Source organism: Amblyraja radiata, chromosome 17, assembly GCF_010909765.2.
Source record: "Amblyraja radiata isolate CabotCenter1 chromosome 17, sAmbRad1.1.pri, whole genome shotgun sequence".
NCBI lineage: Eukaryota > Metazoa > Chordata > Chondrichthyes > Rajiformes > Rajidae > Amblyraja > Amblyraja radiata.
The window spans coordinates 27,633,866-27,645,992 of NC_045972.1; the positions used below are offsets into that span (position 1 = coordinate 27,633,866).

The following is a 12,127-nucleotide window of genomic DNA, read 5'->3' on the forward strand; positions in this document are numbered from 1 at the left end:
CCCCCCCCCCCCCCCTCCTCCACGACTGGGTGAGAATGGGGCTAGTCTGGCTGGGTGGAAGGAAATGTCAAACTATTCGATCAACAAGTGCGTTGTGCAGTGACAGCAGCGACTCGGGGTGAAATAACGTTAATCCAAGTCAACGATATATGCTAATTTTGTATTAAATATAAAACTGCAAATACAAAGATTGTAAGGGAGCAGGGAGCGAGCGGGGCGATGTTGCTGCAAGGAGGAAGCGGAGGAGGCGGGATTCGAACCCGCGCCGCCCCCTCTGTCGCTGCCATCACCGGCATGAATGCGGCGCGCAGCCCGGGACCGTGGCCCGTCCTGCTGGGCGTCCGAGACGCGGCGGTGAAGGAGGGGAGACTCTGTTCCTGGGACACCAGCAAAGTCGGAGGGACAGCGGTGAGAGGCGGCGGTGGCGGTGGCGGCCCGGGACGGGGGGAGGGGGAGGGGGAGAGATAGAGGGAGGCAGTGGCAGCGGCAGCGGCACAACGCCGCCTGTGGCGGCTCTGCGCATGGTCATGGGGACCAACATTCAGTTCGCAGCACAGACGTCATGACGCAGACTTTTAAGCGGCGCTCGAAGCGAACTCTTCGCAGTCGGGCCAGTGGCGCAATGGATAACGCGTCTGACTACGGATCAGAAGATTCCAGGTTCGACTCCTGGCTGGCTCGAATTTTTTTACCTCCCTTAACATTTAATCCATTTCATTTTTTTTTCAACGTAGAAAGATCATTCTTTAAAAAAATTACCTTTGTGCAAAACGTAGAATACTGGAATGGAGCAAAAGTGCTAAAAGCCGGTAATAAAAACGAACTGCAGATGCTAGTTTATACTAAAATTCAGTAATGTTTTTTAAAATAGTGAAAAGCACTAAACTCTGACAATACTTTTTAAAATAGTGCAAAGTATTAAACGCTGGTAATACTTTGTAAAATAGTGCAATATTAAATTTAGTGCACAATGAAATTTTATAGACCAAGCATCAGCTGTGGTGCTTAAAGTGTGGCAGTGAGTGAATCGAAGAATTGAATCAGTTGATGTATTGCCCTTCATTTCATGGGGGTTAAAGCATAGGGTCAATACACAAAAGGTTTAGGGGGAATGTGCAGGAAGGAAGTTTCGGGTCGAGAAACGTCATCCATTCCTTCTATCCAGAGATGCTGCCCGTCCCGCTGAATTACTCCAGCATTTTGTGTCTTTAAAGGTTTATGGGGATGTGGGCCAAATGCATGCAGGTGGGACTAGTGTAGATGGGGCATCTTGGTTGGCATAGGCAAGTTGGGCCGAAGGGCCTGTTTCTGTGCTGTCACTGTGGTTGAACCACGCTCTCTAGGAGGGGATAGATAGGCTGAATGGCCCACCCTGGTTGCTCTGGTCAGGTGTAACGGGGAGGTGTTGTGTTGTTCCCTCTGCAGGACCCTGTCCCTGGCGTTACCCTGGAGCGCCCCAACTGCAGTCTGTGCTGTGCCCCGCTGGCTCACCTGGTGCAGGTGTACTGCCCCTTGGAGGGGTCACTCTACCACCGGACGGTCAACGTGTGGGCCTGTGTGCAGCCGGAGTGCTGGGGACGGAGTGGCGGGTAAGTTGCTCTCACACCTCCAGTTTATTATTGTCAGGTGTACCAAGCTACAGTGAAAATCTTTTATTTGCGAGCAGAAATGGGTAGGAAGGAACTGCAGTTGCTGGTTTAAACCGAAGGCAGACACAAAATAGCTGGAGCCTTTTCTCCAGAGATGCGGTGTGACCCACTGAATTACTCCAGCTTTTTGTGTCTAGCTTCTTTTATTTGCACGCTGTCCAATCAGAGGAAAGACTATACGTGATTACAATCAAGCCATCCGCTGATACAGGATAAAGGGAATAACGTTTAATCCTGGTTAATCTCCAGTCCTAGCACCAACAAGCGAGCAGTCCTGAACTACCATCTACTTCACTGGAGACTCGGACTATCTTTAATTGGACTTTGCTGGGCTTTACCTTGCATCAAACCCTTTATTAGATGAAGGAAAAATGTCCCCGATGATAGATGCAGGAAAAATGTTCCCGATGTTAGGGGAGTCGAGAACCAGGGAACATTAATAATAAGGGGAAGGCCATTTAGGACTGAGATGCGGTAAAACTTTTTTTATCCAGAGAGATAGTGGAGGCCAATTCACTGGATGTATTCAAGAGAGGGTTAGATATAACTCTTAGGGCTAATGGAATCAAGGGATTTGGGGGGAAAAGCAGGAACTGGGTACTGATTCTGGATGATCAGCCACCATGATCATATTGAATGGCGGTGCTGGTTCAAAGCACCGAATGGCCTAGTCCCGCACCTCTGTTTATGTTTCTATGTTATCCCCTGTATCATGTACACTGTGGATGACTCGATTGTAATCATGTATAATCTTTCCGCTTACTGGACAACAAGCAACAAAAAACACGCTACCTGCGGTACATGTGACAATAAATTAAACTGCACTAACTAGAGCAATATATAACATTGAAGTCGGATTAAAGAAATACCCTTCCTGAGAGATCTGTGTAGGAAAGAAGTACAGATATTGATTTAAGTCTGCAGTCCAGTCTGAAGAAGGATTCCGACCCGAAAGGTCACCTATCCATATTCTCTCGATTTGCTGCCTGACCTGCTGAGTTACTCCAGCACTTTGTATCCATAAGGGGTCTCCCAGTTTAGTAATGGCACTGGGAGTCCCGCCTTTACAATCGAGGAGTCAGTCCCACCTACCCGCTCCCCTCTAGCCCCTCCCTCGTACCTTCAACGTCCCCATCCCGCTCCCACCCTGCCGTCCCCTACTGTAGATTCCCTATTCGCCCCCCCACCCCCACAGCCCAGCTTAATCGAGACAGTTCCCATCACCCCACCAGTGGAAATGTCTCTCTATATTCCCCCCCCCCCCCATTCGCCCCACTCCCCCGTCCCACACCCCCGCCCCACACCACCTCTCCCGGACCCCAGCTCCCCTAGCCAACCCCGACCTCTCACCCCTACCCCTCACCTTGTGCTCTCCCATCACTCCACCCCCGTTCCCCAAGCCCTCCCCCTCCCTCCACCTCCCACCCCCCACCCACCTTGCGCTCTCCACCCAACCACATCCGAGCCCACCATGATGTCAAGATCGCCTCCATGTCTGGACCTGTTTAGAGTCAGAGCCACACAGCACAGAAGCAGTCTCTTCGACCCACTCAGTCCATGCCGACCAAGATGTCCTGTCTACACTGTCCCACCTTCCTGCGTTTGTTCGTACCCCACCGGACCGTCCCTCATTGTGCTAGTGGGGGGCAGTGCTGACCCTCTCTGTGTCCCACAGCTGGAAAGTTCTGCGTTCTCAGTGCGGAGAGACTCCGGGTGGATCAAAGCCAGAGAAGGTGAGAGCCTCGCACATACACCACCCACCCCCATCCCCATCCCCCTCCCTATCCCTCGCTCCCTTCCTATCTCTATCCCCCTCCCTTCCCCTTCTCTCCCTTTTCCCAAACTCCCTCTCTCCCTTAATAGTCACAAAATGCTGGAGTAACTCAACAGGACAGGCAGCATCTCTAGAGAGAAGGAATCGGTGACGTTTTGGGTTGAGAGCCTTCTTCAGACCGTCTGAAGAAGGGTCTCGACCCGAAACATCACCCGTTCCTATTCTCCAGAGATGCTGCCTGTCCTGCTGAGTTACTCCAGCATTTTAGAAACATAGAAACATAGAAAATAGGTGCTGGAGTAGACCATTTGAGCCAGCACCGCCATTCAATATGATCATGGCTGATCACCCAAAATCAGTACCCCCGTTCCTGCTTTTTCCCCATATCAGTTTGATTACCTTGGCCCGAAGAGCTAAATCTAACTCTCTCTTGAAAACATCCAGTGAATTGGCCTCCACTGCCATCTGTGGCAAAGAATTCCACAGATTCACAACTCTCTGGGTGAAAAAGTTTTTCCTCAGCTCAGTCCTAAATGGCCCTCATTCTTAAACTGTGACCCCTGGTTCTGGACTCCCCCAACATTGGGAATATTTTTCCTGCATCTACCCTGTCCAATCCTCTAAGAATTTTATATGTTTCTATAAGATCCCCTCTCATCCTTCCAAATTCCAACGAATACAAGCCCAGTCGACCCATTCTTTCATCATACGTCAGTCCCACCATCCTGCGAATTAATTAACCTGGTGAACCTACGGTGCACTCCCTCAATAGCAATAATGGCCTGCCTCAAATTAGGAGACCAAAATTTCACACAATATTCCAGGTGCGGTCTCACGAGGGCCCTGTACAACTGCAGTAGGATCTTGGTCCTAAACTCAAATCCTCTCGCAAGGAAGGCAAACTTGCAATTAGCTTTCTTCACTGCCTACTGTACCTGCATGCTTACATTCATTGACTGATGTACAAACACAGTCACTCAGGTCTCGTTGCACCCCCATTCTCCTAATCTGACACCATTCAGATAATAATCTGCCTTCCTGTTCTTGCCATCAAAGTGGATAACCTCACATTTATCCACATTATACTGCATCTACCATGCATCTGCTCACTCGCCCAACCTATCTAAGTCACCCTGCAGCCTCATAGCATCCTCCTCGCATCTCTTGTGTCATCCGCAAATTTAGAGATGTTACATTTAATTCCCTCGTCTATATCGCTAATATATATTGTAAACAACTGGGGTCCCAGCACTGAGCCTTGCGGCACCCCACTAGTCACTGTCTGCCTGCCATTCTGAAAATGACCCGTTAATTCCTACTCTTTGCTTCCCGTCTGCCAACCAGTTCTCTATCCATGTCAATACCCTACCCTCAATACCATGTGCTCTAATTTTGCACACTAATCTCTTGTGTGTGACCTTGTCAAAGGCTTTTTGAAAGTCCAGATACACCACATCCACTGCTTCTCCCTTATCCATTCTACTTGTTACATCCTCAAAATATTCCAGAAGATTAGTTAAGTATGATTTCCCCTTCATAAATCCATGCTGGCTTTGACCGATCCCTTCACTGTCTTTCCAAATGCGCTGCTATAACATCTTTAACAATCGACTCCAGCAACTTCCCCACTACCGATGTAAGGCTAACTGGTCTATAATTCCCGTTTTCTCTCTCCCTCCTTTCTTTAAAAAATGTAGTTACATTGGCTCCCCTCCAGTCCACAGGAACTGATCCAGTCGAGAGAACATTGGAAAATGATCACCAATGCATGCACGATTTCTGGGGCCACCTCCTTGAGTACTCTGGGATGCAAACTATTTGTGTCTAACTCCAGTTTAAACCAGCATCTGCAGTTCATTCCAACATATTCCCTCTCTCCATTTTTCCCCTCTCCCTTTTCCCGCACCCCCCCCCCCCCCCCTCTCTCTTTCACTTCACATGTCCATCCCACCTACCTAAAACGATGTTGCGATGCGCCCGGTGTTCCAGACGATGAGGATCCATTGGGCATCTCCTCTCCACCCATCCACCCCTCCCATTCCCTCTCCGCTTGTTTACAGCCCTCTCCTCCTCTCCTCCACCCCCCCCCCCCCTTCCTCCGTGCCCCCATCGAGCCCCTGTCCCCCGGGTGTGGGGTTGTGTGCAGAGGGAGTGCCCGCTGTCTGTGTGCAGGAGGGGGACCCGGCGCTCACCCCGACGGACTGGTGCGAGGAGGCGGACGACTGGAGTGAGGAGGGATCTCCCGGCGCGGAGGACCAGGGAGCGCCGGGAGCCGTGACGTCCGGGCTCCCGGCCGCCAGGCCAGACGCAGACATGAGCGACCAGACAGCCAGACTGCAGGCACTAAGTCTGGGGGACGGGTGGTTCCCGCTGCCCCGCTCCCCCGGGCCCGGCTTCATGCCCTTCTACATGTCAGTGCTGGAAGAGGGGCAACTGGGAGGGAGCGCCCCCCTCGCCCACGAACAGAGGCTGCTGCACGAGTACGAGCGGAGAGAGGGGGTCGCCGTCGAGCAATCCCTACCCTGGTGAGTGGCATTGAGGGAGCGCCGCGCTGTAGGAGGAGCGGGTAGGGAGCGCCGCGCTGTGAGCAAGAGTGACAATAGGGGCAGGAGTAGGCCATTCAGCCCTTCGAGCCAGCACCGCCATTCAATGTGATCATGGCTGATCATCCCCAATCAGTACACCGTTCCTGCCTTCTCCCCATATCCCCCGACTCCACTATCTTTAAGAGCACTATCTTGAAGAGCCCTATCTAGCTCCCTCTTGAAAGCATCCAGAGAACCGGCCTCCACCGCCCTCTGAGGCAGAGAATTCCACAGACTCACCACTGTGAGAAAAAGTGTTTCCTCGTCTCCGTTCTAAATGGCTTTCCCCTCATTCTTAAACTGTGGCCCCTAGTTCTGGACTCCCCCAACATCGGGAACATGTTTCCCGCCTCTAGCGTGTCCAGACCCTTAATAACCTTATATGTTTCAATAAGACACCCTCTCATCCTTCTAAAGTCCAGAGTATACAAGTCCAGCCGCTCCATTCTATCAACATATCCATTCCGGGAATTAACCCTGTAAACCTACGCTGCTCCCTCAATAGCAAGAATGTCCTTCCTCAAATTAGGGAACCAAAACTGCACACAATACTCCAGGTGTGGTCTCACTAGGGCCCTATACAACTGCAGAATTACCTCTTTGCTCCTATACTCAATTCCTCTTGTTATAAAGGCCAACATGCCATTCGCTTTCTTCACTGCCTGCTGTACCGTCATGCTTACTTTCATTGACTGATGAACAAGGACCCCCCAGATCCCGTTGTACTTCCCCTTTTCCCAACTTGACACCATTTAGATAGTAATCTGCCTTCCTGTTTTTGCTACCAAAGTGGATAACCTCATATTTATCCACATTAAACTGCATCTGCCATGCATCTGCCCACTCACCCAACCTGTCCAAGTCGCTCTGCATTCTCATAGCATCCCCCTCACAGCTCACACTGTCACCCAGCTTTGTGTAATCTGCAAATGTGCTAATGTTACTTTGTGGTGGTAAAGTACATAGACGCAAAATGCTGGAGTAACTCAGCGGGTCAGGCAGCATCTCTGCAGAAAAAGGATGGGTGACGTTTCAGGTCGGGGTCCTTCAGTCAGAAAGTAGAGGTGGGAAGGGCGGTACTGAGGGAGCGCCGCGTTATGGGAGGGGCGGTACTGAGGGAGCGCCGCGTTACGGGAGGGGCGATACTGAGGGAGCGCCGCGTTACGGGAGGGGCGCTGGGGGTGGGTGGCGTTACCGGCTCAGGGATTAAATCAATATGGATGATTGGTCTCGGCCAGTGGTGGAGCCGGTGGGGCCGCGGAGAGGTACGAGAGGGCCGAGGTGAGACACGGCGACGCTGCCTTCGTCAAGTTCTTGAAGCGAATCTCCAGCTGCCCGGAGCAGGTGCTGCGGTAAGATGCCCATCCATCCCCGGGAACCCCTCCTGTACCGCACGGGGCATTTTTACCGGCATGTTACCTGCGCTTGAGTTATTGGAAGGGGTTGGACAGGCTGGGACCTTCGTAGGAGGCTGAGGAGTGACATTATCGAGGTGTACAAGATCACGAGCAGCTTCTCGGCTTTGGTGATGCAAAGGGCACGGAACAGGCCCTTCGGCCCATTCTGTCCATGCCGACCATTATGAGCTGCATTAACCCCATTATCCCTCTAAACCCTTCCTGTCCATATTTCATTTTTCCGTTTTGGTACATAATATGGCAACTAAAAATTCGTGACTCTTGAAAAAGCTTCTAATCATCGTGATTGTATCCGCTTGTATCGCGTCTGCCTCCCGCGTACCTCGGGCGGTGTGTCCCACATGCCAGCCCTTCTCTGGTGGAAAACACACTTGGTCAGATCCCCACTCCAGCTCTCAGCCCACATCCTCTGGTATTAGACACCCCTGTCAGGTACACGGGTGGAAAATGTTTAGAAGGAGCTGGGACAAACGCGGCCATGTGGGACAAGTGTAGATGGGGCATGTTGGGCGGCGTCAGCAAGTTGTGCCTGTTTCCGTGCAGTATGACGCTGACGGGGGGGGGGGGGGGGGGGGTAAGGTCTCTGCTGCCCATCTCTACCTGGCCCCTTCTCGGCAGCTCCCTCCTCCACCGCCGCGTCTAAGGGGAGGTGTGTGTGGGGGGCGGGCAGTGTTGTTGGGGAGGGAGGGCTTGGGGGAGACTGGGATGGGGTGAGGGAGGGTTGGGGGACAGAGGGTGGGGGCTGTGGGGCGGGAGAGTATGTTCGGGAGGGGAGTATGTGGGGTTGTACTGTTTGACCCCTTCCCTTCAGGTACAGCTGGAGTGGCCGACCGTTGCTGCTCTCCCCTCTGCCGGCCTGTGCAGGCGCCGCCGCTCCTGTATGCGAGATTTGTGGCGGTCCCAGGGTCTACGAGTTCCAGCTGATGCCGGCCTTGGTCAGTCTGCTGCAGAGTGTGGACGCCACGGGTATGTACCGCGCCTCCCCACCCCGTACTGGTCACAGCCTGCGGTGTTTAACCGGAATGTGGGCAAGAGTGGTCCTCATGTACGTGAATGTTGGAGTAACTCAGCGGATCAGGCAGCATCTCTGGAGAAAAAGGATGGGTGACGTTTCAGGTCGGGGCCTTCTTCAGCCTGAAAGTAAGAGGCGGTGGGGAATAAACCCTGCTCTCAATCAGAAGAGGGTCCCGACCCGAAACATCGCCTATTCGTTTCATTCATAGACGCTGCCGGGCCCGCTGAGTTTTTCAGCATTTTGTCTCTACCTTCGGTATAAACCAGCATCTGCAGTTCTTTCCTATACAGTGATGCTGTACACGGCCCTATGTGGATGGATGGTTTAAACTGTCGGGGGACACATTTGTTGTAAACACCTGGACGTTCAGGGGCCATAGTTGTGGTGATGTTTTTACCCTGTGGGAACATGTCTATCCTGAATTGTGAAACCCCACCTAAACTGCCCGTGAACCCCGTCCAACACTATTTCATGAACCAGTAAAATATTACTTCACATCTGCCCTGTTCCTTGACTGCACAAAATCGAGCTCTGATCAGTATTACTTAAATATTCCCCACTCCTGCCTCTCCCATTGCCCAGCTTAATTCCCTGAGACAGGACGGTCATACAAGCTGGGAAACAGGCCCTTCAGCCCAACCAAGATGCCCCATCTAAGCTAGTCCCATTGCCTCTAAACCTTTCCTATCCATGTACCTGTCCAAGTATTTTACATGTTGTTATAATACCCGCCTCAACCACCTCGTTCCATTCACCCACCACCCTCTGAGGCACTCAGGTTCCCATTAAATCTTTCCCCTCTCACCCTAAACCTATGACCTTTGGCTCTTGATTCCCCTACTCTTGGTAAAAGACTGTGCTATTACCCTATCTATTCCTCTCATGATCTTATGCACCTCTCTATAGATTCACCCCTCATTCTCCTGCGCTCCAAGGAATAAAGTCCTCGCCTGCCCACCCACAGACCGGGGTCAATCGTGAAATTGGGGGTGCGTGGTGGTGGGTTGTGGGCGTGTGGGTGAGGGTGAGTTGTGTGTGTGGGTGAGGGTGAGTTGTGTGTGTGGGTGTGTGGGGAGGGTTGTGTGTGTCTGTGTGGGGGTAAGTTGTGTGTGTGTGGTTTGGGGGGGGGGGGTGGGGTGTGTGTGTGTGTGTGTGTGTGTGTGTGTGCGCGAAACCATGCGGATTTCCTCCGGGTGCTGTGCTTTCTTCCCACATCCCAAAGACAGAGAAATAGGTACAGGAGTAGGCCATTCAGCCCATCGAGCCAGCACCGCCATTCAATATGACCATCGCTGATCATCTAAAATCAGTAACCCATTCCTGTCTTTCCCCCATCCCTCGGAGCCCTAGGAGCTAAATCCCTCGGAGCCCTAGGAGCTAAATCTAACTCCCTCTTGAAGTCGCGTGGGTTTGCAGGTTAATTGGCTTCTATAATTTGTCCCTCGTGTGTAGGGAGTGAATAAGAAAGTGGGATAAGCTAGAACTAGTGTGAACGGCTGGGTGGTGGAGGGTCCGCGCGGACCTGCTGGGCCAGAGTGTTTCCATGAGGTATCTTTAAACTAAACACAGACACGGTCTGCCTGTCTGAGACTAACAGCGTGGCACGGTTGTGTTGCAGAGGCGAGTGTGGAGTTCGGCACGGTGCTGGTATTCACGTGTGAGGAGAGTTGCTGGGCCCCCGGTACAGGGCGACCCCGGGAGGAATGTGCGGTGGTGCAAGCAGATCCCGACGCGGCCGCCTTCACTCGACTGCTCGCAGCCTGCGCTCAATAAAGAATGAAGTCATGTTGGAAATCCAGCCTCGTCTTTGGCGTAGAGCTCTGCGCCGGTCCTGACTGCCGGTGATTTCTCCCGTAGTTACACAGCAAGGAAACAGACCGTTCGGCCCAACTCGTCCGTGCCGACCATCTAAGCTAAAACGCACAAACATGCAAGGCGTGCAAACGGACACGGAAATACCTCAGACACTCGGCTCCCCCAACGCAGCCTCAAATGCAGTGTTGAACAACCCGGTAGCCCGCAATGTAAACCTGCATCTTTACCCTGCACAAATAAACCCTGCACACTCTCCTTACCCGAACCCCATTGAGCAACAAGGGGGGGAGGGGGCTCATTGAAACTTACCAAATAGTGAAAGACCAGGATAGAGTGAACGAGTTTCCACTAGTGGGAAAGCCAAGGACCAGAGGCCATAGCCTCAAAATAAAAGGACATACCTTTAGAAAGGAGAAAAGAAGGAATATCATTCGTCAGAGGGTGGTGAATCTTTGGAATTCATCGCTGCAGATGGCTGTGGAGGCCAATGGGTATTTTTTAAGGCGCAGGCTGACAGCTTCTTCATTAGCACGGGTGTCAGTGGTTATGGGGAGAAGGCAGGAGAATGGGATTGAGAGAGAACGATAGAGTAAAATTTGTTGGGCCAAATGGCCTAATTCTGCTCCTAGAACTTATGAACAGCTCACCAATTGTAGTCAAAAGCACTTTTAAAACCCATCTTTACTTAAATGTTTTAAAATATACAGTGATGGTATGTTTTAGAAAATACAAAAATAAGATTAATACTGTTGATGCATTTATACAAATATTAAGTTTTTTTTAATGACGGCAGATCTGTTAATCTTTCAATTGGAGGAATCAAATCAATTATCACAATGCACGCCAAAAAGAAATGACATTTTAAATCGTATAATTACAAAAAAAAACAAGCTGGCCAGGGCCTTGGGGCTGGTCACGGTTCCCCAAACATCTCCCACTTGAACCCCTCTCTGGCAAAACTCAAAGTGCTGGAGGAACTCAGCGGCTCAGGCAGCATCTGTGGCGGAAACGGACAGGCGACGTTTCGGGACTGGACCCTTCTCAGGTCCAGTTTCCTCCACAGATGCTGCCTGACCCGCTGGATTCCTCCAGTACTTGATGTTTTGCTCCAGATTCCAGCATCTGCAGATCCTTGTGTCTCCATTCAACCACGCTCTCCTCCCCCCTGCAGTCCCACCCGTGGCCACCGTGTGGCAGAAGATGCAACGTGCCTCAGCTTCTTTCAGCCACCGCACTAGCAAGCTCTTCAAGATTGCCCAGGGAATTAAGGGTTAATTATCTGGGACATTGTTATGATCAGAATCCCAGATGGGAAAGAGAACTTTGAAAGAGACGGGTGTCCTTTTATGGACCTGATTTTGAGATGCTGGTGATGTGGGAATGGTGGCTGGGCATCAAATCACCTCAAGAGATGTCAGTGCCAGACATGCCTCCCCACAGCCACGGGTTGACGGAGAAGGATCTGCAACTTGCCCAACCCAGGCTGGGACTTAACTCCTTGGAGTGCAAGAGGCTCAGGGGTGATCTTACAGAAGTGTATAAAATAATGAGGGGATTAGAAAGGGTGAATAGTATTTTACCCAGAGTAGGAGAATCAAGAACCAGAGGAGATAGGTTTAAAGTGAGGGCTAAATGATTTAATAAGAACCTGAGGGGCAGCTATTTCCACACAGAGGGTGGTGGGTATATGGAACAAGCTGCCAGAGTGAGTAGTTGAGACGGGTACAAGATTAACATTTAAAAGATATTTGGATAGGTACACAGATAGGGAAGATTTAGGGGTATTTGGGTCAAACGCAGGCAAATGGGATTAGTTTTGATGGGACATTTGGTTGTCGTGGATGTTGGGCTGAAGGGCCTGATTCTATGCG

The 12,127-nt window shown here is 51.4% G+C and overlaps 1 protein-coding gene and 1 non-coding gene across 2 annotated transcripts; both read left to right on the forward strand.

The window, feature by feature from the left end:
* Positions 1–204: 204 nt before the first annotated feature.
* Positions 205–10,235, forward strand: pdcd2l (programmed cell death 2 like). The gene is made up of 7 exons (XM_033035902.1): positions 205–408; positions 1,426–1,589; positions 3,325–3,382; positions 5,596–5,948; positions 7,247–7,360; positions 8,238–8,392; positions 10,060–10,235. Exons 1-7 carry the CDS (start codon positions 220–222, stop codon positions 10,212–10,214), a joined length of 1,188 nt encoding a protein of 395 aa, XP_032891793.1. The 5' UTR covers positions 205–219; the 3' UTR covers positions 10,215–10,235.
* trnar-acg lies at positions 609–681 on the forward strand. Its single transcript has one exon. It is a non-coding gene; the product is annotated as a tRNA-Arg (tRNA).
* Positions 10,236–12,127: the final 1,892 nt, after the last annotated feature.